We start from the raw sequence: 26,784 nt of genomic DNA, 5'->3' as shown, positions 1-26,784 counted from the left end.
TGCACTACATTTCTGTGGAGATCCAGCCTGTGTGGAAGACAATTGCTGTTAAATTTGCATAACCTTCCAATAGAAGTATCAGGATATCTTAGCCAACAAATCCCAGATTATAATACAAGTTCCACAGGTGTGAAATGAATGTAGTGTGCAGCACCCTTGAAGGCATCCATGTACGTTTGAACTGGATGACCATATATAAGGATGTCACCTTTTGCAAAGATTTCTGAACAGTGTTTGTCAATAATCACCCAGTGATCCTGCTATTGGTTAGTAGCAGATTATAAGAGTAAAATTACAAGGCACAGTAGTAATTATGGTATAATGGAAAAGAACTGATCCTGTGGAATCATGCTGTAATTCCTTGAAGGAGTAAAGAAGGATGGTAATGTTAAATGATGACAGCTGGAGTCAGATGTGTACAGAAATATAGTTCTTCACACAGCATGTTGGTGAGCTATGGAACTCCGGTGGATACTAAAAGTTTTGTTCAAGAAATGAGCTGATCAGGGAATAGAAGTCTTTCAAAAGCACCAAATATACGATTTAAGGAACAGACAAGACATTGTTGGAGTCACTGAGAACTGTGAGGTTCTCAGAAAATACCCAGACAGTGTTGTTGTGCACATGCCCCACTTCTGTTTCCCTGGGGTTTTACCACTATCAGAGAGAAGATACTATGGGGAGCTCTTGGTCTGACCCAGCACAACCTCTGCAATCTCAGCAAGAGGCCCTCTGACAAGAGGCTAGAAAACTAGACATGTGTATCTATTCCAACAGGCTAGAATTGCACTAAGAATCTGATGAAGTAAACAAAACACTGCTGCCTTCATTAACAAAAAAAAATCTCCCAATATTAGGTTTACCGAGCACCAGGTACTTCTTGACTTGGAAATGACAAGTTCTCTGTTGTCTTATGAAAAGACTGGTTACACAATTACCTGCCACATCTGCATACATCACTGTGCCTAACATGAACATGCAAACTGTAAAGCAAGAGAGGAACATATCTGTCAATGAACATGCTGGGAGGGCAGGAACGTCTTTATGGGGAACAACAACAGCTGCAGGGCTTGGACAATTTATTTTACAGGCTCACAGCTGCCCTAGGTCTCTATATAATCATGTACTAAAAGTGACCAAAGCCCAAGAGCCTGGTTTACTATGACTGAATAAATTGCAGTTTAACTGAAGAAATTTTACACTGTCCATAGTAGAAGCTAAAGGCACTTTGCTGTACATTTCTATATTAAATTAGGGATCTACAGGTGTGCACAGAATAGCCAAGACAGTAAAATTAAAAGGAAATTATACCAGAAATTGATAATGACATTTTTATAGATATAAAAGGAGGCCCAGAAGGAAAATTGAGTCTGAGCTATTACCAGGGAAATTTGTTTATAGCTGATGATACAGACATTGCTAAAAACATAAATTTAACCTCAGTCTCAACAATTGCAAAGGATGCTAAAAAAGAAACAATTTAACACATCTTCACTATTGAAGCAGGCAAGACCAGGACACAGTGTGTGTCCCAGATCTTTGCTGAAGTTGCCTGTACAATAGATGTTCAGGACACAAGGAAGATCTCGTAACAGCTTCTGACAGCACAGATTACATCTTTCACTGACATCCACAGAAAATATGCACGTTTGCATTAGTAGTTAGATGGCTGAGAAATCTCATCACATCTGCACCCTACAAAACAAAAAACCACTCAGGAAAGAGGTGGAGGAGAGCAGAAGGCGGGCTGGGCAATAATCAACCCCAGTGAGTCACTGGAAGACACTCATTAACAGCAATGAGAAATTCACTTATGATTACATACAAAAGGACTGATGACAGTACACTGAGATCTCGCAGGGGGGACAAGCCTGGCAAATGCAACAAAGCAATCACTTGGTGGAGAAAGTCATCACTGCCAAGAGTGCTTTTCATTCTGATATGCTTCGCCTTTCATTTGTTTACTGGCAATATCCAGTCATCTCCATTAAGACCTGTGCCTCAAGTGGTCTAAGTCATACTTTCACACATATTAGCACAACTACCACAATGGATATTCTAAAGATAAGTTATATCACAGTCACCAGGCATTGAGATTCTTCTGTAACAGTAATGATAGCACTAGGCCTACAACTGCCATGCGATTTAAGCATCCAGGAATAATCTTCAGTGCAATATACAGTGCTATAAGAAATGGTTACGTTACTGACAGTGGAAAAAAAAAAATCTATTGATCTGTGCTTTCTTTATTTATTAGATTTTTCTAATGATCCGATGAACACACACACATATAAATTCTAAAATTTTACATTTCACCAAAATGCTTTCTTGGAATAAGACTAGAAAAGTTAGAAGAAAATCAGGGAGGGGATAAAAAAGGGGAAATAGAAATTCAGTGGTCTGGGGGGGGGGATCTTCTGAATTTAAAGTATTTTGGATTATCTTTGCTGAAATGCTGAATTGTTGGCAAATAGAAAATAAATTCTTAAAAATAAAAATTAAAATTAAAAATAAACCTTAAAAATGGTGCAGCATAGAACTATTTTGAATAAAGAGCAACAGCTGCTGATATAACTAATTTGCATGGCTAACTGCTGGACAGAATCCCCCTAAAGAATAGCTTACCCTCTCACCTAGTCAAGTCTCAATCGCGTAAACTGTTATCACAGAATCACAGAAACACCAAGGTTGGAAAAGACCTACAAGATCATCCAGTCCAACCATCCACCTATCTCCAATAGTTCTCACTAAACCATAACCTTCAACACAAAATCCAAACATTCCTTGAACACTTCCAGGGTTGGTGACTCCACCACCACCCCAGGCAGCCCATTCCAGTGCCTGACCACTCTTTCAGAAAAGTAGTATTTCCTAACGTCCAGCCTGAATCTCCCCTGGCACAGCTTGAAGCCATTCCCTCTAGTTCTATCACCAGTTACACGAGAGAAGAGGCCGACCCCCAGCTCACTACAACCTCCCTTCAGGTAATTATAGAGAGCAGTAAGGTCTCCCCTGAGCCTCCTCTTCTCCAGGCTGAACAATCCCAGCTCCTTCAGCCGCTCCTCATAAGGCCTGTGCTCCAGACCCCTCACCAGCTTTGTCGCCCTTTTTATCAACAAGCACACTCCATACCTGAATGCAATTGCTAGTGTCAGCTTGCTCAGATATCCTTACAAACACAAGGACAAGATAGGGCTCCACTCTTTCCCTTAATTCAGGCAAGTGAAAAAAAAAGTGACAATTTCTGCTGAAAATTTTTTATCACAAGATTGGGGTATAAAACTGATACTGCTTTTGTTAGAATAGTTTTAACTGCATTAAATGTAGATACATAACATATGGATATGATTTATTGCATGCATTTTAATGACTGCATCTGCTTATATAAAATATTTCATAAAGGGAATTCAGATAATAAACTCATTATGTTATCAGAACAGAATTTTTAATCACTGATGGCTCTTGCAGACACTTCTATTTTATTTAGGCAACTGGGGAGACAAAATGGAAGCTATTACAAAAATGAGTAAAGTTTTACAATACCTCAAAATCCTTCTTCGTGTCCCTTAATGCCTGTTTTGCATTTTCACTCAATGCACTCTGTTGAATATTTTGTATCAGCTGATGTTTGCTGCACCAGCTGAGAACACTTGAAAGCATGCTTAATGTTCTAAAGTTCCAACAAAAATCATTTTGGGCAAGTTGACAAGACACAGTTGTAGTTCATATTCCTCAGAGTTCACTTTTTTTTTTTTTAAATTAGCTATTACCATGCCAGATGATGTCTTATTAATCAGTTCTTTAAAATTTACTTAGCTTCAAAAGCCAAAAGTTTAGAAGTTTGCCTTTAGAATTCATTCTCTGCTTATTTCATTTTTTACTTGGGTACTCATACTCCATACTAATTTCTAAATTCTAAATTCTAAATTCTAAAACAAGTTTCATCACTAGTGCAACTGCTACAACTGAAATAAAGCCACTTTCTAAGCTTTTCTTCTCATAGGATTACAAAAAAAAGTATACGCCTTCACTCCTCATTTTTCAAGGATCCCCATCCAAAGCTTCCTATATTTGATGGACTATTTCACACACCATCTAAAGTTCCTTCCCAGACAATAGGAACCATCCTCTCTACTCATCTCAGTGAAGACATATCTGGAGTGCTCTATTTATTTCTGGGCTCCCCTCTTATAAGAAAGATATGGACATATTGGAGGGGAAGCGGACCAGTAAAACAATGAAGTGATTGAAGCTTCTGTCAAGTAAGGACAGGTTGAAGTAACTAGGACTGCACAGCCTGGAGAAAAGCCTCTTTTTCTGTATCAGCCTGGTCACCTTCCTTACTACTCCCTCTTATGAGGCCCTACATTTACGGCAACTGGTTGAGACTATTTCATAGATTACTATGACATTACTGTTTTGATATATTCACATTTTCACGTACTTATAAATTCCTTCAAATAGTTTTCACTCAGATTGATCACATAGTGACGCTCTTGGAACACAAACCGATAAAGAGTTGCTTAGCTGCGTATTTTGTTACTCTGCAGTTAGCTGTTGCACATTTATTTTAAGTTACTCCCTGCCTAGGTCTTTCTGGCATGTTTATTATAAACCCACCCTCATTCAGGTCATTAGGCCCACATACACAAATTCCACTACTAAATAAGAAGAATCTGACCAGAGAACAGAACATCTTCTGGGAGGGAAAGTGATCTAGGACAAAAGAAACAGAATCTCTTCAATTCATCCTGAAAGTACTTCATGCTTCTAACTTTCTTTTGCAGTTTCTGAAAGCTTGGCCACTATCTACCATTCCCTTAAGAACTTGCATTGTAAGGTGTGAGAAAAGTCATTAGTGTGGAATTAGAATGGCAACCAGAAATAGGTAGAAGCACAGGCACATATATAAGCCACGTACATGCGTGTGAGCATTCATGTTTAGAATTCATAAATGACACAAATATTTGGCTTCTCATCCAATTGGCTAGTTAATACAGGTGCTTAAACCCATTGAGAGCCTTGTTTCTTCCTAAGATCTTCACTGAGTTCTGTAAAAAAAAAAAAATGCTTAAAGACTGGGAAACATACACTACACTAAAGAAGTGTATTCTTTATTCCTGATCAAGGGAAACTATCTCTTCAGTTACTGATTTTGCTTTTGAGACAGTAATTGTCATACACTGAAAGGTGCAGTCAACTTGATTTGAGGAGGGGAGGTATAGTTTTAAACTTAAGTGATACCAACACACTGTGTTTGGACTCACTGACTATGGATTTGAACAGTTTTTCCAAATATCAGTAAGTACAGTTTAAACCATGGGTATCCAACCTTCTGGCTTGCCTAGGCAGCTCTGAATGAAGAGGAATCGTCTTGGGCCACACATAAAATCTGTAATACAGTTATTGTATGTAAGTAACTAAAGTTTTTAATATATTTTTAGTTAAAACATTTTTTAAAAGAAAGCAATAAAAACAGAACAGATTGTACACATTTAAAGTTTTGGGGTTGGGTTTGTTTTGTTTTTGTTTTTTTTTTCCGAGGTTGGGTTTGTTTGTCAGCTTTTTGGCAGAACTTAAAATAGAATCATAGAATCACCATGGTTGGAAAAGACCTCCAAGATCATCTAGTCCATTTCCAGCAGTTTCTACACTTATAAATTTTCAGATCACTTCCTTTCTCTTGTGTGTATCTCTACCTTGCTTCCATTACTCATCTTGTAAGAACTTCTCCTCATTAATACACTACTCACAAGCAGTGAATTGGGGCTGTTCAGCCCAGAGAAGGGAAGCCTCCAGAAAGACCTGCAAGCAGCCTTTCAATATCTAAAGGAGTCTATAAGAAAGAACAGACACTTCAGCAGGGTCTGTTCTGACAGAACAAAGTGAAGTGGATTCTGTATAAAGGAGGGGAGGTTTTGATTTGATATAGTAAAAAATGTTTTTACAATAAGGTTAGCACTAGAACAGGTTGCCCAGAGAGGTGGTATGTTTCCTGTCCCTGGAAAAGCTTAGGTTCAGACTGGACCAGGCTCTCAGCAACCTAATCTAGGTACAGATGCCCCTGTTCATTGCAGGAGAGTTAGACTAGATGAACCTTTAAAGGTTCCTTCCAATTCAAATGATTCTATGGTTACAGTATAGTCCCACAAATGAAGATGCACCTATAATGGAAATACGTCCCTTGAGTGAAACAACAAACTTATCTAAGGTGGTCAGCAATATTGTTGCTTCAAAATGGAATGGCCTAAACATATACTTCCTGAAGCAAACATTCTTCACCAATTTTTAATTTGTCCTTCTCTATACACACAGTTTCTATCCTAAATACACCATAGCAGATGTCTACTGCATTCTTTGGAAATTATTGTCCACAGAATACAGTTTGCAGAATTGATACAAATGATAAAACACAGTCCAGGGTAAGCACATGGCATACCACTATAGTTTCCAATATTGCAAAATTCCACAGAGATCCAATTATTTTAAATGAGCAAAGAAGACTTCAGGAAGAACTTAGAAACACAGGTAAGTCAGGATTTTAAATAATACTTGAATAAGTAAGGCAAAGACTCTGTGGGGGGAGGGCTGGTTCTATTAAAAAGGCTGTAAATACCTCACAAAGCACCAAAATACCATGAAACCAATACTTTCAGGAATTTCATTCCAATGCCAAGAAACAGAATGTACTCACTAATACATTAAAATACTGAAATAAATTCTAACAGATTAAAAAGATCTTGTATTAAGTGAAAGGTATAGTGAAATCACTCCAGACCTAATCAAGCTTAAGAGTAGGACAGCCTTTCCCTGTTATTAATAAGAATGTAAGCTGGATAAGTAGACTGGTAAACTATAAATTATGGACAGTGAGAGGAATATAACATTTTTTTAGAAATACATTCTTAATTAAAATTGAAAAGACAGCCATTTTACTGAAGCAATTTGCTGCACATGTTTGGTCTTCTGTGGTCTCCCACACATTCATTTCCAACAAAATGCTGGGGGTGGAACTGGAATACAGCTCTAAATCCAAAATCAAAACCATGTTTTGCGTGTTTACATTTCTACGTGGAAATATGAAAATATCTTCAAACCTTGATCACTTAAATCTTGTGCTTTGGGGTCAGGAAATACCACTCACCCCTGCCCATTTTCATTCTAAATAGATACACATGAAGACTACTGTTTCACATGAATAAAGCAAACAGCAGAAAAATTGCACTTTCAGGCTTCAGCTGAGCTCTTAAAACACATGGTCAAATATGTTGCCATGGAAATGTGCTGCAAATACATCTAGAATTTCTTAAGATGGAGCTGATCATAATTTTTGAAAATAAAACTTCTCCTATATAACTGCTGTATGCTGTGTTCAAGGAAAACAAAATAGGAACTCTTCAACAGCTATTATCTACCCTTTGTAATACCTAATGTAGTAACAGTATAACTAATAACACTCTGTGTCCCTAAAAGAAATTAGGCCACTATCTTCCTATGTAAAATACCCATATATTTGTTTTCTTTTATGTACTCGGACTTTCTTATGTCACCACAATACATTTGCAGATCCCAAAGTATCAGCCTTGCAATAAAGTTGGCAACAATTAAAAACAAAAAAGGATGAGACACGATTCAGTAAAATGAATTTAGTTTTAACCATTCTAAATATGTAAGCTATTAATCTCTCATTTTACAGCCCATTAGTATTAGTATGCATCACTGAGCATAATAATTAAAAGGGGGAGCATTACCTTGCCAAACTTTTACTGCTATGTCCAGGGAGATATTTTAAAATCTGATTTGAAATGAACGGGGGAAAAAAAAAAAAAAAAAAAAAAAAAAACTGCTACTGCAAAATGAAGATCTGTGCCTGCAGAATAGCTCTGTCCTGTTACACAATGTGCTACGTTCTTTTAAATAACCTGCCACTGTAGGTAGAATTGCCTTATACTGTGCTTCATATGACAGATAAACACACACACAATAGAACTGTGTTGCCACGTAAAGACAAAGCAAACTAAAAATGCAACACAAGCTTGCCTTATTGCATTACAGCAAGGGTACAACCTTCTACCTTGAGTTAGTTAAATAAAATCATTTTCACAATAAAAGCAGGTTGAAAAGATATATACAGAATAATGTTACGCTGTTCAAATAGCAATTCACAACACATTACATTTGCAAGATATATGTTGCTTTACTTATGTAAACAGTCTACCCTATAAATCCTGTAGCAAATCCAACATGAAGCAATTACGGAGACAAAGAGATCGTAAATGACCTAAAACAGTAAAACAAACCTTTACATTAGAAATATTAGTATAAACTATGAGGTCATACCTGATGACTTAAAGATTGTAATGTCTCACCGGTTCCAAGCTGCATGACCTTTCTATTTCCAGAGACCCCCAAAAATTGCATCTCCTGTCTTACAGAAGTGCATCACAGATTCATCTATCTCTCAGAATCTTCTGGGCTAGCGAAGAAAGCACTAACAGCCATTCTGTCCATCAGTAAGTGCAGGAGTCATTACCCTCCAGATATCAGATCTTAAATATAGTTTCCTCCGTGCAGTTACAGACATCCAGTAGACAAGGAGGCTGACACAGCTATATCACTGATGCTGCTAATGCCATCTGAAAACAGTAAGCTTACTGCTTAAAGCAATCCTGCATCATCCAAACAGAACAAGCCACATCCTTCAACTCCTCACTTGCGTTTTTTATAAAACCCAGCACTGCCATTATAGATTGTTTTCATCTGTGGTCAGCTAAAGGAGAAATTAGATATTATGCAACCAGCTTTGCATTAACAAAAGAAAAGCAGCAGATGAAGTGACATATCGAGGTTATCAAATTTTGCTCGCATGACCACTCCTCAACAAGCAATATCACCATTCAGAAGAAGCCTCAGTCTGATCCAAAGGAAAATTACCAGAAATAAATTACAAACAATTTCCAGGCAGCAAGGCATTAAAATATCTCTGTGGTACTGAAACAGCTGTTTAATGCAGACTTATCTGAGTCCCTATTAAATTAAAAACACTGCTTGCTTAACCATTTTGGTGTTTATTTTCAAGAAATTGCATGATTACTGCATTGTTTCCATTGCTCCCTGCTAGCAGCCAGAAAACAGCATGCTTTGAAAATGTGCCAGTATTATGACAGTATAAATGTGTTTTGCTATCAAACAAAGCAATCATGCATGTTTTTTTTTCTGATACTAGAGACCTTTCAGGCTAACAAATGTACAGTACCCTCCACAGTAATTTTTAAACAGTTAAGACTATGCAGTAATAGCTACATTTTTTATTAAAACACATATTTGATGCAAGTGTAAAGTGAAATAGATTGTTACTTATATTTGTTTATATTTATAGTTATTTTTGCTATTATTGTAGCAACAACTCTTTGCAAAGAAAAAATCTTACCACAGAATTAAGAAGAAATAGTGCAACTTACAAACTGAGAAAGTCTGACCCACCAAAAAATTAGTAGCATTGAGACAAAGTCCTTTTGTGACACAGCCCATATTCTTAAACACACAAGAATATCATCTCAACACATACTAAAATACATTGCTACTGGTTGAATTTTACAAACAAATAAAATGTGGGGGAAGGGTGGGGAAATGACCCCGGATTTAACTATATTGACCCAAATAGATCTCATGTTTTTCAAATTAATGTGAATGTCCTTATTTTATTTTGAAATATAAGCAGATGCTGAAACAAGATGTAAGTGGTCCTAAATTAATTCACCCAAATTCTATTCTGTTCATTTAGAATTATTTTAATACAGTTGTAGTAATTGATTTTTTGAGTGACTTACAGTTAATCGAGTTTGGCTTAGAGTTGTCCCCATTATGGCACTGAGAATAACAAACTAGTCTCATCCATGAATATCAAGTTTCCCTATATAAAGAGAAACTGTCTTCTAATAATTTCTAATTGTTTCACTGTATACAACCAGCCACTGTCTCAACATAAGAACACTTCGCCTACAGGGAACAGCACCTTGTTTTGTCATGCATTTCTAGGAGGTTTGTGGTGACCTGTGCTTAGATGTGCAAAGTTCCTGACTACTGAAGCTATCTTCAGTAGTAGATGCTAGTCAGAGAAGTCCTATGAGGCTTTAAAGTACCAAATCAGGATAGATTTGATGCTTTTTATATTCTCCAAGAGTCATCCAACGGGCCTAACCTACCCTGATATTATCTTTTGAGTGCCAGTGATAGTGCAGGTGCCACTTGAACACTGTGAATATTCTTGGAAGATGCTACTTCTAGAGTTCTTCTAGAATAGTTCATGAGTTCTTTCAAACAAAAGAAAATTACTAAATTATGTGCACAGGATATAAATACATACACAAAGAGACAAACGATCCTTCAAAAAATAGACCAGAGTGATTCAGCGATAGAAGACAAGGAAAATAGCTTTCCCCACTTCTCCTATGGTAATATTTTCATTTCCAAAAGTAAATTAAAAGAAATAGCAATACATCATTACTAAACATTATGTTATTCATTTCTGTGCCAACACTCAGTTCTGCAAACTATTCATATTAGTAGCTGCTTGCACCTATCTAAGGAAGTACAACCACAGGAAGTACAGCCTGTGAGTTACTGACAACCTCTTTCAAGTCCCCACAAGCCACCTAGACAAGATACAGAGGCTAGCAACATGGAATGAAGCAAAGGAAATAGTCCTGTATGGTAACAGGATCCAGGAAGGCTGGATGCTCTGTAAGAAGGAAGTCTTACAGGTGCAGGAGGCAAGCTGTCTCCGTGTACTGCAAGGTGAGTGGGAAGGGAAGAAGACTGGTGTGGAGGAACCGGAAACCTTTCCTGAGGCTCCAGAAGAAAAAGAGAATGCTGTGGAAGAAGGGACAGGCAACTCGAGGAGAGTACAAAGAAGTTCTTAAGATGCATAGGGAGAAAATTAGAAAGGCAAAAGCCCAGCCTGAACTTAACTTGGCCCTTGAGACAAAAGAGGGGAAAAACAAAAGCAAAAACAAAAAAAAACTTCTTTACAAATATATTAGCAGTAAGAAGGGGACGGAGGAGAATCTCCATCCTTATCTGGATACAATAGGGAACGTGACCGCTGAAGATATAAGGATAAGACTGAGGTTCCCGATGCCTTCTTTTTATCTGTCTTTAAAAGTCAGATCAGTTATCCTCAGGGCACCCTAACCCCTGACCTAGAAGTCTCAGATGGGAAGCCGAATAAATTCCTAATGATTCAGGAATCAGAATGTTAGAGACCTACTACTCCACCTGGACTGGAGGGTAGTCCCAAGTCCATGGGGCTGAATAGGATCCACCCAAGGGTGGTGAGGGAGCTGGTGGAAATGATTACCAAGTCACTTTCCATCGTCTATCAGCATTCCTGGTCAATTGGAGAGGTGCTAGACGACTGGAAACTTCCCAGTGTTACTCTGATCTACAAGAAGGGTCACAAGGAGGATCTGGAGAACTACAAGCCTGACGGTGTGACTTTGGTGCCAGGAAAGGTTATAGAGTAGATCATCTTGAGGGAGATTACATGACATGTGAGGGACAATCAGAAGATCCATCCTAGCAAGCATGGGTTCATGAAAGTCAGGTCCTGCTTGACCAATCTGATCTCCTTCTATGATTAAGACACTTTCCTGGTGGATGAGGGCAATGCTGTTGACATAGTCTACCTAGATTTCAGCAAAGCCTTCAGCACTGTTTCCCAGAGTATTCTCCTGGAGAAGCTGGCAGCCCGTGGCTTGAACACATACACTCCTTGCTGGGTAAAGAACTGGCTGGACAGACGGCCCAGAGAGCAGTGGTGAATCAAGTGAAATCCAGGTGGCAACCAGTCATGAGTGGTGTTCCCCAGGGATCAGTATTGGGGCCTGTCCTGTTCAAATCTTTAATGATGACCTGAATAAGGGGATTGAGTACACCCTCAATAAGTTTGCAGATGACACCAAGCTAGGAGGATGTGCCGATCTGCCTGGGGTAGGAAGGCCCTGCACACGGATGTGGACAGGATGGATAGCCAGGCTGAGGCCAATGGGATGCAGCTCAACAAGACCAAGTTCCAAGTCCCCTGCTTTAGCCATAACACCCTCAGGCAATGCTACAAGCTTGGAGCAGAGTTGCTGGAAGATGGTGTAGATGGTGTAGAGAAAACAGATCTGGGGTTATTGGTCGACACAACAGTCAAGGAAATATGAAGAACAAAGTGAAAGAGTACATCATCTTCAGCTTAACAAAGGAAAGGCTGAGGATGAGATCTATGTAACTCTCAAGATACCACCATTAAAGAAAATAATTTAGAACCTTGAATCAATTTTAAAAACTTTAAAAAATTAATTTAAAAAAATTAAAAAAAAAAAAAAAGACTCAACAGTTGGTTTCTCTTGTACTTAAGACATAAACTTTTTTTCTTGAAACACAGAATGGTTTTAACAATATAAGTAGCTCAGCAATTTCTCTTACCCAAAATAATTCATCAGAACTTAATTTTCTGGGGATCTCTTGGACCAACACAGATTAAAAAAAAATCTTTGTACTTGAGGGGAATAAGCTCAAAAGTAATTAATGATAGTCTATTTCCCTTTAATCCTAATGAAGGACTGCTTCTATTACCTTCCTTTAGTCCATATATTTATCACTTACTTAATTCTCCCACTGAATTATTGGAGGTGTTTTTTTATAAAATGGAAGTACACTTCTCAAGACAGAAACGAAATTAATTCAAAAATATAAGTTTAAGTTTATTAAATCAATAAAAACTTGTGATAGTCTGTGGACATGCTTGCTCTATTCAGTTGAATGAAATACTGTCCAAAGACTCCTTTTGTGATTATTTCAATAGGCGTTACATAAGTCTAATCAGCTCATCTATGGACAACCATGATGGTGGTTAAAGGAAACTCAAAGCATTTACAAAAAAAACCAGGAAATAAGCAGAAGCAGACCTGAACCACAGCTGCAGAATCAAAACTTACAAAATAACTGCTTGGCTCCAACTTTTCTAACAGTTAATGTACAGGATCAAAACCTGCCTTTCCAAATATCTCATCACCAGTGATGCTGCATCCTAACACTAAAAATGAAGCTTGTATCTCAAGGTGTTCTTGGTGACACATATGATTGCACTACATGCTGCTGACAAATCAGAACACATACATAACAACCAGTGAAAAGAAAGTGAAAAGATTTCTATCCAGTATCTTATGTTCAAAAACAGATTGAAAATATGAAAATGTCTAATAACCCATTACCCAAAAGATAAGGTAGGAGAAGGCGAACATCTCTTTTCTCTTCAGACTGTTGAAGAGTACATAGTCTAAGATGAAGACATCTACTGACAATACTTTATTTATGGTGTATTTAAAATAGATGGTTGCTTGTAGTTGTATTTAGAAAAATATATATATATAACAACAAAATCTTTCCAAAGTTTGCAGTATTACACTTACTTTCCTAGAAATATTATAATTGTCAAGAAAATATTAATTAGATATTTGTGAAATCAGATTGAAGTGATGATTTTTAAGTTTGTGTCTAGCAAATAGCTTATATGGTCAAATTTAAAATAATCATGACCTTCTTTTTAGACTTTAAAGAAAGCAGAGGTTTCTACCTTTTTAAGCACCTCAGCAATATTCTAACTTGTGCCATGGCATGTGAAAAACTGCCTCCTTTCATATACTGCCAAGGACGTTTGACTAATGGCCTAGCTGACAACTACTGTAGAAGCTAGAACTGAGTGTAAGAACACATTCTCCTCTCCACAAAAATAAGAAGGTGGAGTTTGGACTCAATGTTGTATATTGCAATATTAATTTATTTTCCCCGTGTATGAAGAAATAGCAATACAATGAATAATGCTGGAATCTGATTAACAAAGCAAGTGCTTCTAGAACTTCCAGAGAAGGTAAAGGACAGACGATGTTACTCTGGGTATCTCCCAGATATTATGTAATACTGAAGGTGATCCTAATTATACTGTGCACCTCATACCTTTGACCCTTTTCATCTCTCTCTTGTTCCTGAAGAAGAAGAAAAATTTCTTTTTCTTAAGAAAAAATAATCTCTTCAGTAATCCTAGCTTCTCACCCATCTCAGAATAGATCTGACTTTTCTAAATATTTTGCACTAAAGTTTTTTACTTCAAGGAAAAGAAATGTTACATTTTGACATAATTACCATTAGCCATTCTGCTAGCAGAAAATGATGGCAAAATGCCAACTTGTCTGCTATATATAAGATATTTCCAAGCTTCCGTCCTTCCTTTTAAAGAAAACAGAAGGGGAAGAGCAGCCAGAAGAAAGCCTATTCTGTCAGCTGATCCTATAAGAAAAAAAAAATTAATATTCTCCAAGCAGAAATAATTTTCTTCTGAGCCTTACCATTTATTAAGATGGCCCTTTCAATAATGACAAATGTGATGAAGTTTCCTAGATGGTCTCTCAATTCGATCACTTCTCATTCCCTTCAGCTTCTGCTGGAGGCAAAGCTTCAAGAGGCATAAGTCAGCATAGTATCAACAAATTATATAACTTCTACACTCTGGGGAGTTAGCCCCTTCCACTCCAATGTTAGCACCAAAAAAAGAAGTCCATATTCTTTAATAATCTCTTTGATCTGTGAAGAAATATGCAGAACTACTTTGATGCATTGCTGAGTCTTGACCTGATAACCTCATGGGCAGAGAACTCTAACATTTCTCTTTTTCTAAAAAAATATAGCTAATTACAATATATACACAACTAGCCCTGTATCAGATAAAACTGATTCAATTGAACAAGTGGAAAAAAAAGACAAAAAAGAAAGGTTCATACAGGTGTCTTCAGAATATGTAAAAATATTGGCATACAATTATTTTTACAACAAACTCAGCTGTGCACTTTTTAGTCTAACTATACTTCTAAAGAATCAAATACATGTGCAGTTCCCCAGGTACCAGCTTAGACTGTGCATCACAGCCCTTTAAAAGTTTGACTTTTAATCAATAAAATACAGACAAGAAGGATATACCTGTTGTAAAGACATATTTTTAAAAATCCATTTACATACATATACAAATTTGTTTGCTATAGAATATATTTATTCTACATGAGAGTGATTACAAATGATCATTTAAATCAACATTTCTCAGTCAACAGCGATCCCAAAAGAAATGTGTGCCAACTATCCCTAAAATTTGCAGGTTGTTTTAAATGCTTATTTCAATCATGTAAATCACATTTCATGTGTTTTTCTACCCATAAGTATCAAAGCACAGAACTCATGTCGAGCCTGTGCAATATACCTTTGGAATCCTAAACCAATGTGGGATAAGAATTTCAAAGTTCCGGGAGAAAAGCCACTGCTTTGAAAGCAGACAAAGGGGAAAAAGTTATTAGAAGAGTTTTCATTTAGGATTAGGCTAGTAGACTTAACAAAAACTGTATGTGTATGATGGGAAGAAAGAAAGACAACAAAAGGTACTTCATAAATGCAGTTTACCGCACACATATGCAATAGACAGATTACTATCTAACTTTATCACTCCTGCAACAAAAGTAAAATAATAAATAAAAGGATTGAGTACTTTTTTTCCAAAATTAATTCTGAAATGTGGGCTCTGGAACAAACATTTGCTTTTTTGCAAAATAAATGTCATAACAAAATGGTGCACATGGAGAGCAAGCAGGCTAAGATTAACTGCACCAGATCTGTCTTATCACCTTTCTCTGACAGCAGACACAGAGAAGTTATTCAAGCATCACACACGCTTTACTAAAAGATAAACTTATTTATGACTGAGACCAGACATCCAAAGCCTAGACAGGCTCTAATATAGGGCATTCCTTCCTTTTATTGATATGGGAAGAAGAAGAGAGAGAGAAAGAAAATAAAGGAGAAAAAACAAAACAAAACTAAGAGTAGGCCCTAAGTGTTAGGATACTTTGAATTGAATTATGAAATTGCAGAGACAAACAGGCTATAAAAACTAGACAAATTCATAGATATTTAAAAGTAATAACAGGGAAGAAAACCACAATTTCCTAGAAAACTTCAAAATGCTTTATAAATGTCATTGCCCATATATTGTTTTAATGTTTAAAACACAATTTACACCCAATAATGCAAGGACATGGAAAAAATCATTAAGATTTCAAGAAAGAAAAACAGCCAATGATTGCTTAAAATATATAAAAATGGGACAAAAATCCTGTTGGAAGATACAGAATCTCCCATAAGAGTTTCAAAAGTCAAACACTGCCTGCTTTTAAATTTAGACTGCCTTTCAGCTAACTGCTTCAGTACATTATACTGGCTAAAGAGCCAAAGTGTAAAGGAGAAGGAAAGGCAAAAGAATATTGAGATGAAGAAATATAATACTTTGAGATACATTCCAGACAAGGAAAGTTTTGCAGCTTTGAAGGGGAGGTAGCAATTTCGTATATGCTTGCCTTATAACGATAAGCAATTTTAAGAAGTTTAGTCAGATCTTGTGAATACTATTCAAAAGAAGTGAATTTAGATTAAATGGCTATATTAAATATGGCAATAGCAGATCTTCTTGAACAGTAGCCATTATAAAGACTTTTTACCCTGAAGTAAAAATGTTAACCAGGACACTGCATTAACTGTTACCATTTTGTTTTGCCAAAGGTGCAAGGACTTTTCATAATTCTTCACAATCATTCTTTCTTAAGTACAAATATGCCATTTCCACACACGAGGAATGTACACCACTGCTGATTCTAAAATATTGCATGAACTTGAGCTGCCTGGCAGATTTTGTGCATTACACACAAAATGCAGATACTGGATGCCAGTGTAAAACCTAAATGATCAGATCTACCATGGCTAAGCTTTCCCCATGATAATGAAACTTCTTCATCCTGAAAGAGAAACCCAGAGGCAGCTTATTTTGCTTTTTCTTTTTTCTCCACCTCTGAGAGGGGAAAAAAAAAAAAGAAAAAAAAACAGCAGAAGAACACCTCACTAGGGAATAATGATGGTAGATACAAGGTTTCTGAATTCAACAGAATCCTACTCTTGTATCTCTCTTCAATATCGGTGGAACCATCATATATACACTGTCTTTCTGCTCACATAAAAGCTTACTGTTTTCAAAGTTGGAGAGAAAAAAAACACAAAGTCCTGAAGGACATCCAAGGCTAAGTGATAAGAGATGTCATCCTGCATTTGCAAGGGAGCATTCACTAAATTCCATTATAATAATCCCGTCTCTAAACCTTTATAAAAACTGTTATTTTACAACTGTGAGCCATGCTCCATAAAAAATTTCAGAGAAGATAACTACAAAGCAAGGGCATTCTCATCAGTTGTTCGGCATCTACAGCATACTCTTCATTGGGTACGTGGCTTTCACATGGTGCTATATCCAATGTTTCAACAGATATTATCTTACTGAACTTGCATTTAAACATAATCACTGAGTTCTCAGACCAGACTGCAGAACTAAAAGCAGGTGCATATTAACACCAAATTTGCATTGATAGAAAGATGTAACATCAATCCATCAGATAAAAATTCAATTATAGAATTTCCACTCTTTCCTTCTTTCACTACATTCCCATCTAAAATGCTCATTACTGAGGCATAAGTGCTCTCGTTATTCCTAAAAGCTGTTTCAAAATTCCATATGAAAATGTTATCTTATTTTCTCTGTTTTTATTGGAAGGAAAATTGACATTTAATAGTGTGAAATTCACATAAGTAAATGATTAGAAACTGACTTTGAATTGTATTCCCCATGGAACAATCTCACATGAGAAGTAATGCTAGCTGTACTACCTGGGACATTCAAAACTTGTCTGAATAAAATGCTGTGATCTCCTGAACAAAGCAATCTTTTCTTATCAATGCAGTAAAAAATGTACTCAAATGTCAAATTTCATGACTTATTCAGCCATATCATGCTACATACTGAAGCCTCAATTACCAGGTAATCTAAATATTTTATTTGAATATGTGACTACATCACTAACATCAAATAAGGTATGCTCTAAATTAACTTGGTTCTTGTATCAGCTTACTGAAAGAAGTGTTTTAGACAAAAATAAAAATGCACTTTAGTATGAAAAAAAGTTCTAGAAAAACTAATGTGAATTGCAATTTGCCTATTGTTTTCAATATTGTAAGGAGTTAACAACATCATGAAAACACTTTAAGCATAGCAGCATTTAATATTATCAATCTTGCTTTATATGAATTATTTAAATTCTAGAAGATTATCTCCAAGTTTCGGATTTATTTCTACTTTGATTGCACAGAAAACAAGAAGCAATTAAATGATAATACATTCATAATCTGAAGAGTTTTCACATAAATTGCTAAAAGTATGGTTTTCAGTACAGAGGCAGAAGATAGAAATGAAAAAGAAAACCAAATCTTTGAATTAGTTTAAAATAATTGGTACTCCAAATCCACAAAGTACATGCAAGGAATTATATTTTCAACAGATCCTCCAAAATTTATTTCAAGAAATTTTATACTACCTTTCAAAACAATATATGACAACACAGCTGCTACCTCAGATACAATCCAAGAGCATCTGCACCATTTCATCTGATTATTCTCAAATCATTCCATATAATGACTTGAAATTACCAACCTAATTTTTGTTTCCAAGGAAAATTCTACATTTTAACATGCTCAGTGTTGTGTGCAAACTCATGAGAGAATGGTATACAACAAGAATTATGAAAGGAATCATTCAAATATGGTAACTAACACACACTATTAGCAAAATTTTTGAGCATTTCAACTATGGCACTTTCATTCTGGCTAGTCAGGGAAAATATCAATTCCAATTGCAGTTTCCTTCCTACCCTTGAAAGAAAATAAACTTAATTTGAAAACAAATACATGGCGGTCTACCCATTTGGCAACAAGATGATGAGAGAAGTCTTATCTATTATTTCACAAATTCATCCACATTATTAAAGTTATGCAACTCATACAAAAGCTCATTTACTATAAATCATTTTATATACCATGGTTATTGCTTGAATCTCTAAAAAGAACTCATTCAATTAATTAGTAACAAGAGTTCACTCAATTTTAGCAGGAAAAATATTTAGAATAAATGCAAGAGAAATAATTCATGCCAAATGACAGTACTTCGCATTGAGCCAAGAAAAACATTTCAGACCATATCATAAAATTCTCATAAATGTTTCATACTTTTTTAAATTACTTTTTACTTCACTTAGCCTCCAGCAGTCAATAGACCATAGACTTTATACACAGTCTGCTCTAACTCATCACAAACCATTGGTTCCCTGAAAAAAAAAGAAAGCTGGCTGGAGAAACAAAATCAGAGTCTGCATTTAAGGTAGAATAAATCTGGGCTTTCTCACTTTGAAAATACAAAGACATCTTTCACCATCAGGAGAAACAGAATTAGTTTGACTCAAATAAATGAGTTCTCTATTCAAACAGATGCTCCATGTACTCACCTCGTTATCTTTTCCAAGGATACAATGTCTAAAATCTGTATTTTAAGTAAAAATATAAACCTCCCATTCCCATAACCTAATCATAACCTATTTCAAGAAAAATGCATTGCTTTCCTTTGTTCATGCTCTTAGGCACCTCTACCAACTTGACATTCCTAAATATAAGCCTATTTTCCAGGTCATCAGCATGACCTTTGTGCAAAGCTTTACAGCCACAGTTGTTTATAGCTAGATGGCATTATGCCCACTAGGAAACTTATAATGTCCATCATTTTTGCTACCAATAGGGTACACAAAGCCTTTTGGTCTCCTAAGAAGAAGTTCTAGACACTTTCAAGCTTTATAGATACATGCTTATGTGTGTTAACCATACAAGACATTTTTTGAGCATCCAGCATTCTATCCAGATGGTACACGAGGCAATGCCAAAGGTTTCTCAAAGGTTCAGGAAGCCAATATTTCTTACAAGCCACCAAGCATAGCAGGCCATTCTGGTCACAGAAAACAGGCCCTTGCCTTGTCAGGTCAATGTATTTCCTCACATCAAAAGCTCTTCTTTTCAGTTTTGCAGTTTTTCATGTACATAATTTTGTTTTTCATAACCCAAGACTCATTAAAGCCCAGACAGTTATCAAAAGCCATACTAAAACAGTAAATTCATTTAAAATTTCAAGCAGGTTAAGAAATAGTATTCAAAAGTTATCTTTCTGATTTTAATGGCAGAATTGCAAGAGAGTTTTTTTGAGAGAAATACATGTTTTTTTTTTTGTAATAATTATTAAGTATTTTTGTTTTGAATCCACAGAAGTAATGAACAGAGGTAAAAGGTACAAAAAGCACGAGAAGGCAGAACCACGGGATTTCTTTCACTGCTTCCCCATGCATGACCCCAGATGGCCTCTGTGACATGGCATCAGCAGGGTCTTGATTTAACTTTGTTTTGTCCCCTTCTTTTTCCCCCAGCCAGAGCCTTCCCAGGGTAGATCCTCCAGTTCTTTTCCCAGCAGCCTGACGCTGCCATGCTAAGCACTACCTTTCTATGCAGCCTTTCAGGCTATTCTATATACTAAATTAGTAAATATAAACTGGATTAATTATTCTTACAGTCCAGTCTGGCACATTAGATTGAATGTCATAATTATCCTGAAGGAATAAAGTGTTGAGCTTTACGTAACATGTTTGTTAAATGTAGTGAACTAATTAAAGTATGTTAATTAGGTAACAGATAAAAAGAACTTTGTATTTGGTAGAGACTGGTCACTGTTAATACCCTGTATTTGTTAATACCTTGGCTGTATTTTTATGCTTAATGAGCAAAAGGAAAAGCTGATTATTCAAAAATCAGAAAAAAAAACCCTACACGTATTATGTGTTGGAAAAATAGCCTCATGTGACAGAGGAAATATGTACCAAAGGAACTGGTGTTCTGATAAAGAAAGTGTCATTTCAAAACCCATAAACACTGTGATGTTACGGAGAATTTTACGTGTTCAGATTCTAGAAAACAATACTCATTTGTGGTGTTGTCAATAAAATCGTAAATCTGATTTTATTTGCACAGTGTATCTGATCTCCCTATACTATAAAAACATTTTTTTCCAGACTTGTTTTTTTATTTACTTTATGAAAAATGAGATCAAAGCTTTCATATCATACACTCTGGTTAGTAAAGTTGAGAAGCAAGAAATTATTAATTAAACTACTAGTCAGATAGTGCAAATGTTGAGAAATATACATACATATGCCTGGCAATGAGAACAAAGTTCACACAATACTCTGCATGCAATTAAAACTCTGGGCTTACATTATTTATTTTTATTCCATATCTTAACTCCCTGCTTTTCACAGAATTTGAAAGCACATGATCAAACTTATGAAACATTTTGTTGTAGTGTACTTAGGGGAAAAAAATCCTGTTAGCACTCCCAATAAAACAAAGGCTTATACTTCATCAGGAGACAACTGGAAAAATTATTTTAGCAAAGGAGAGAGATGTTGGTGTTAGTGAACTATTCAGGACAAAATAAACTACTTAATTTCTTTGTGAAGTTCAGTAACATACATTTGGGATCCAGACAAACTGGCAGCCACCTAGATCTACAAGCCTCTTTTTTTTTTTTTTTTTTTTTTTTTTTTTTTGCTTTACATTCAATTTCCATTTGTGGCTAAAACACAGCTGATACATCTCTTGGACTAAACAACGCAAAGAAAGCTCAGTTTCTGACCAGAGACTAAACCCAGTCATGGCCCAGGTTCAGGTGCTGCTCTTGCTTCTTAGGTGCCCAGTCACCTTTAGAATGCTCTCTGAAAAACATAGTCTACACATCCAATAGCACCTAAAATACATGGGTGGCCATTGCTTCATCTTCTAGCAATATTGTAACACCATCTACCCTGTTTCATCCACATTAATACAGGAGATAAACTCCTGTCCAAAATGATTCAAGGATTTACTCCTGCACCTGCAGAAAAAGTTCCCAACTGGAAAGAAGAGAGAGCACTGTTTTACAGTTGCTACACACTTGTGAGATGACAGGAACAGTCTTTTATCCTTTTAAAAAACTGAAAGAAATCAAAGCCAGGTCTTGCTGTGGCCCTCAGTTTATTTTAACTACTGAGCCACTAATAAAAGGCAGGCCATGGGCATCATCATCACTCTCCCCACAGGAGGTTTGCAGGGCACTGGGAAGAGGCCAATGGTTGGCACCCTGATGAGGAGCCTAAACATACCTGGCTTAAACCAGATATGCTAGCACCAACATGCACACCTATCTATGAAATCTGCAACTTGAAATGGAGCTTAAAAGTTTCATGAATACTAGAGAAACTTAGAAGTTACTGTCAATCGTCTGATACTTGGAGACTTGGTTTTGGGTGAGTCAGTGCACCTGAACACAGTGTCAGACACAGGCACAGAAGTAGCAGCTGAACACATGTTCAACATACTCAGACTAATTGGTTGTGTCTCAGAGTGGAGATCATTAGCAGAGGCACAGTACCATACCATTATGGTGAAACTGCCCCAGTTCTGGCATTAACTCAGCTACATGTAGCCAGAAACACTTGAGTCACACCTGCAAATTTTGCCTCAATACCTTTTCTCACACCAAAAGTGTGGCAGTCAGGCAGGGCCAGAAGAAAACTACTGGAACCGACTCAATCTCACAACAGACTGCAAGATTCACAAACAGCATTATCCCTCATGCTCACTGCTTAAGTGTAAGCTTATTAACGCCAATTTCTGAGCTCTCAGTAGCAAGGGCTTTCACCTCTTGCTAGTAATGACCTTTCTGAGAAAATTTAGTTTCAAGTAAACTTCCCTCAAGAACATACCACACCACCATCCAGAACAAACAGCTAATTAAGAGAAGATAACACAGTATGTGTGCAGGGCAGACGACACCAATGTGAGTTAAGCTTGAATTCACAAGATTCACCTCTGTCGTATAAAGTTTCTTAGCTAAAAATTAAGAGAGTCTAAGGAAACAGTTTATTTTGTTTGTGGTTTGTTCTCCAGAAGAATTCATGGAATTGGAATTGAAAAGTCTTTGCCCGCAGCAACATTTCCTATAACCTATTTCTGCAACATATATACATAGCATCAAATTTTTTATCATTGATATATGCCTACTGGATGAATATTTCCCTTGGCATGTGCATCCTTTCCAGTCTTTTGCCTATGCATTTCAGTAAACTCCTTTATTCTTGAAAATAGTTACCTGCAAAGGTTTTATTACAAAGGATTCAAATTACGCCTATAGTATTTTGCAAACAATAGCACCAATGTAATGAAGCACAGTGGGTACAACAAATGCCGAACTTGATGCAGTTCCAATCTTTCAGTGGAAAGATAGACAATTCTTCATTAGATTTCTGATCACAGAATTTCAGAATACACTAAGTTGGAATACAGTAATGAGGATCATTGAGTCCAGCTCCTGGCTTCACACGGGAACACACAAAATTTAAACACTATGTCATAGAGCATTGTCCAAACATTTCTTGAACTCCAGCAGCCTGGTGCCATGACCAGAGCCTTGGGCAGGCCTGTTCCAGTGCCTGACCACCCTCTGGTGAAGAACCTTATCCTAACACCCAACCTGACACAGCTCCATGCCGCTCCCTCCTGTCCTGTCACCATCACCAGAGAGCGGAGCCCAGTGCTGCCCCTTTGATCCTTGTGACAACCAGCAGGCTCTAATAGTTTTATGCCCTTATGTTTTGGCACCCAAAACTGCACACAGTGCTTGAGGTGAGCCATCAAGAGTTAAGCAGGACAATCCCTTCCCTCAGCCAGCTAGCACAGCACTGTGTCTGACGAATCCCAGGTTTTACCAATGACTGCGCTTTAACAGCTAACTGTTTTTAAATTTCCTAACGGTATTTTATAGATCTGTATAATTTACCCTATAGGGTAGGCCTTATTTCTTAAAAGTTACCTTCTGAATTTGGCTCAAAGTGCTTGGGAGGTAAAGGAGTATACTCAAATACTCCGTAACTGTCTTGATTTCATAAGAAACCATTAAGTGTTCAACAATTGTGTTCTTTTTGAAGAGGAAAAGATAATGAACATCCACGGTTTAAGGAGAGATAATAACAAAGTACAGTCTAAACTGAGAGTTGATAAGAATGATTTAAAATGGTTTAAGCAGGCACAGTTCAAAACAAAATAAATTGTAATATTCAGCTTAAATTTAATCAAGAACTTTTGACAAATAAGAAAACCTGAAAAGTCAACTTTCCAGACATCCAGAAGCACTGAACTGAATAAAATGCAAGGTAACAGCTTACTGTTGCCTAGTACAATTACTAAAAACAAGAAAGAAACTGTCTTCATTGTCAGGAAGTAAATATCCTCACTAGTCTTATCTATTTACCTGATAATGGCTCACAGATAAATTAGCTTTTAATTTTAAGCTTTAAGAACATTTCTGGCCTAAAGGAATCAAGTAGAGAGACTCAATCAAATAACAATCAAGCATACATTTCTTTGTTCACTCCTCAGCAGAATATAACCACATAAATAGAGAAAAAATTTCCCTGATGGGTGAAGTAGTTTAGAAAAAGAATTTAATCTTGTCAATAAGACATGAAAATAGGGAAAAAAAAAAAAAAAAAAAAAAAAAAAGGCTGTAAGGACTTACATAAGACAATGACAAATCAAGAAAACTAAAATAAGAAGTATTTTTGAAGTCATAATTAAACATAAAAACAAGGGGATAAAGTTACATATTCCGAACATTTTCAGATGTCATTAAAAATTAATAAGCATCAAAATAACTTTAAAAAAAATTTCCATCTTCATATTTTGTCATCTAAATTTTATACCAATGTGCTGGGGAAAATGCCAAGATCTTGTTATGAATGTGTCAGAGCAATTACTCTTGTGATTCTTCTATAAAAAAAATTACAACTATGATATTTATAACACTGAGTCTAAATATAAGTAAGCCTCCAAGCAAAAATGCATTATTCAGATGATAAATATCTTTCACTACATTTTTTGTCATTTTATTCTAATAACAGTTGCCCTATTTTCAGAAATTTTATATCATTCAATCTTAACAAGTTTTTTCAGAGGGAGAAAGACTATTAAATCCATTTTCCAATCATAACTAGTTGGAGGAAATGTTGGTCCCTTAAGTGAACACAATGCTACAGCAAGTGGAATTTTTTTTTCTTTTAAAGCTTTAGTACTTATGCTAGAAAAATGACCATATTTTTCCCAACTCAAGTAATAATTAATCCAATATTTGATTCTTGTTTTGAAACTAAAACCAACAAATTTGTGTCAAACTCTGAACAGCAAAAATCATCATCACCTAAAAAAAAATCCAACTACAAACATGCTAAGCATGTAAAATGTACATATCAGTCAAATTGGAAATACTGCATCTTCCTTGTATGTTAAAAGGAAAAGAGAAAAGAAGGAAAAAAAAAAAAAGAAACCATTACAAGTACACTCAAATATTGTGCTGTAAGACTTCGAGATTTCAGTGAAGTCTCCATTACTGTAGTAACTGGAAGTTCCATGACAATTAATTAGAAAAATGAACAGGAAACAAATCTCATGTAATTATGCAACCTTTTCAATGCATTATACAATATCACAAAACCTCCACAATGCACCAGTAACTCCATCTTTTGCATGGTACCAAACAGGTCCACTAGCAAGTCCAGATGTAATTCTCTGGTGCGGATCAGTTATTCACCTTGGAAGTGGGAGATACCTCTTCAAGTGCTCTCACAGCTGTTGAAGAGAAACTGCTGCTAGATCACTGATGCACTCTAAGGTAAAAAGCAGTCACGTTACAGAATGACAGCATTGCAGGGGTTGGAAGGGACCTCAAGAGATCATTGAGTCCAGCTGCTCTGCTAAAGCAGGTTCTCTACATAACATTTTTCTTGGTCCTATTAAAACATCCATAAAATATTACATTTTTGAAACATTAGAACAAATAATAGCAGCAATTCCAAGATTACTTAAGCAATATGACCTCAAATTTCCTTATTTACCATAAAGAATAAGATCTGTGAAATACACATTATGATTACGCAGTTATCCAGAAGATGTTCCCAAATAAATGAATGCTCCAGAATGTATCTCTTCATCTACAAAGAAGTAAATGAGAAAAGAATGGGTTTTTTGTTTTTTTGTTTTTTTGTTTTTTTTTACATGAAAACCAGTCAACATAATGCATCCCATTAGAGGGGAAAAGAAAAATCACAAAGAAAAATAGTTTGGGAACAGACTCAGTGCTGAAGGGGATGAAAGGTGCCTAGAGAAAGAAGTGTCATTAAGCACTTCACTAACCTAAAGTAAAGCAGACTTTGCCACAAGCACCTTGCCTCTCCAAGTTCCGCACTTACGTACTATGCCCTAAGCAAAGCAGATACAGTTAAAACAAAACCAATACAACTATTATTTAAATGAGTTTGTGGGAAAGCTTAATGGTCAATTTTAATCTTGTTTTGCAGTTAGATTTTTAGATATGTTCCTAAACAGAGATCTATTCTCAATGGTTAGTGTAACACTGCAAATGCCAGATTCTGCACCTGGTACAGGGCAACCCTGGATATATGCACAGACTAGGGCACAAGAGGCTGCAGAGCAGCCCCACAGAAAGGGATCTGAGGGTCCTGGTTGATGATAAGTTAAATGTGAGTCAGTTGTGTGTCCTGGCAGCTGGATTCTCAACTTTGAATGAATCCTAAATTGACCCATCAAGCAGCGCTATCGCACTCAACACGTCTCACATCTGCAGTAATACAGTCTTGGTTTATCTGGCTGAAAGTACACATAGCTGAAGCAGCACAAAAC

General features: G+C 36.3%; 1 protein-coding gene across 6 annotated transcripts in view; it reads right to left on the bottom strand.

Moving 5' to 3' along the window:
- Positions 1–26,784, bottom strand: part of SLC4A10 (solute carrier family 4 member 10) — a 155,490-nt gene that overhangs the window by 113,998 nt on the left and 14,708 nt on the right. For 3 of the 6 annotated variants that reach the window (XR_007378726.1, XM_048954020.1, XM_048954023.1), the window contains exon 1: positions 8,341–8,797. The exons of 1 other annotated variant lie outside the window; for it this stretch is intronic. Coding sequence is in view for 4 of the 5 variants with exons in the window: in XM_048954020.1 (XP_048809977.1) it covers positions 8,341–8,421 (81 nt within the window). In the remaining variant the exon portion in view is untranslated. Of the gene's footprint in view, positions 1–8,340; positions 8,800–26,784 lie in introns of those variants that run through there. 2 more of the 6 variants (XM_048954025.1, XM_048954021.1) reach the window with 2 other exon arrangements.

This window comes from Lagopus muta, chromosome 8 (genome assembly GCF_023343835.1).
Source record: "Lagopus muta isolate bLagMut1 chromosome 8, bLagMut1 primary, whole genome shotgun sequence".
Lineage (NCBI taxonomy): Eukaryota > Metazoa > Chordata > Aves > Galliformes > Phasianidae > Lagopus > Lagopus muta.
The sequence above is the reverse complement of the archived record's forward strand: the minus strand, read 5'-3'. Positions and strand labels throughout refer to the sequence as shown.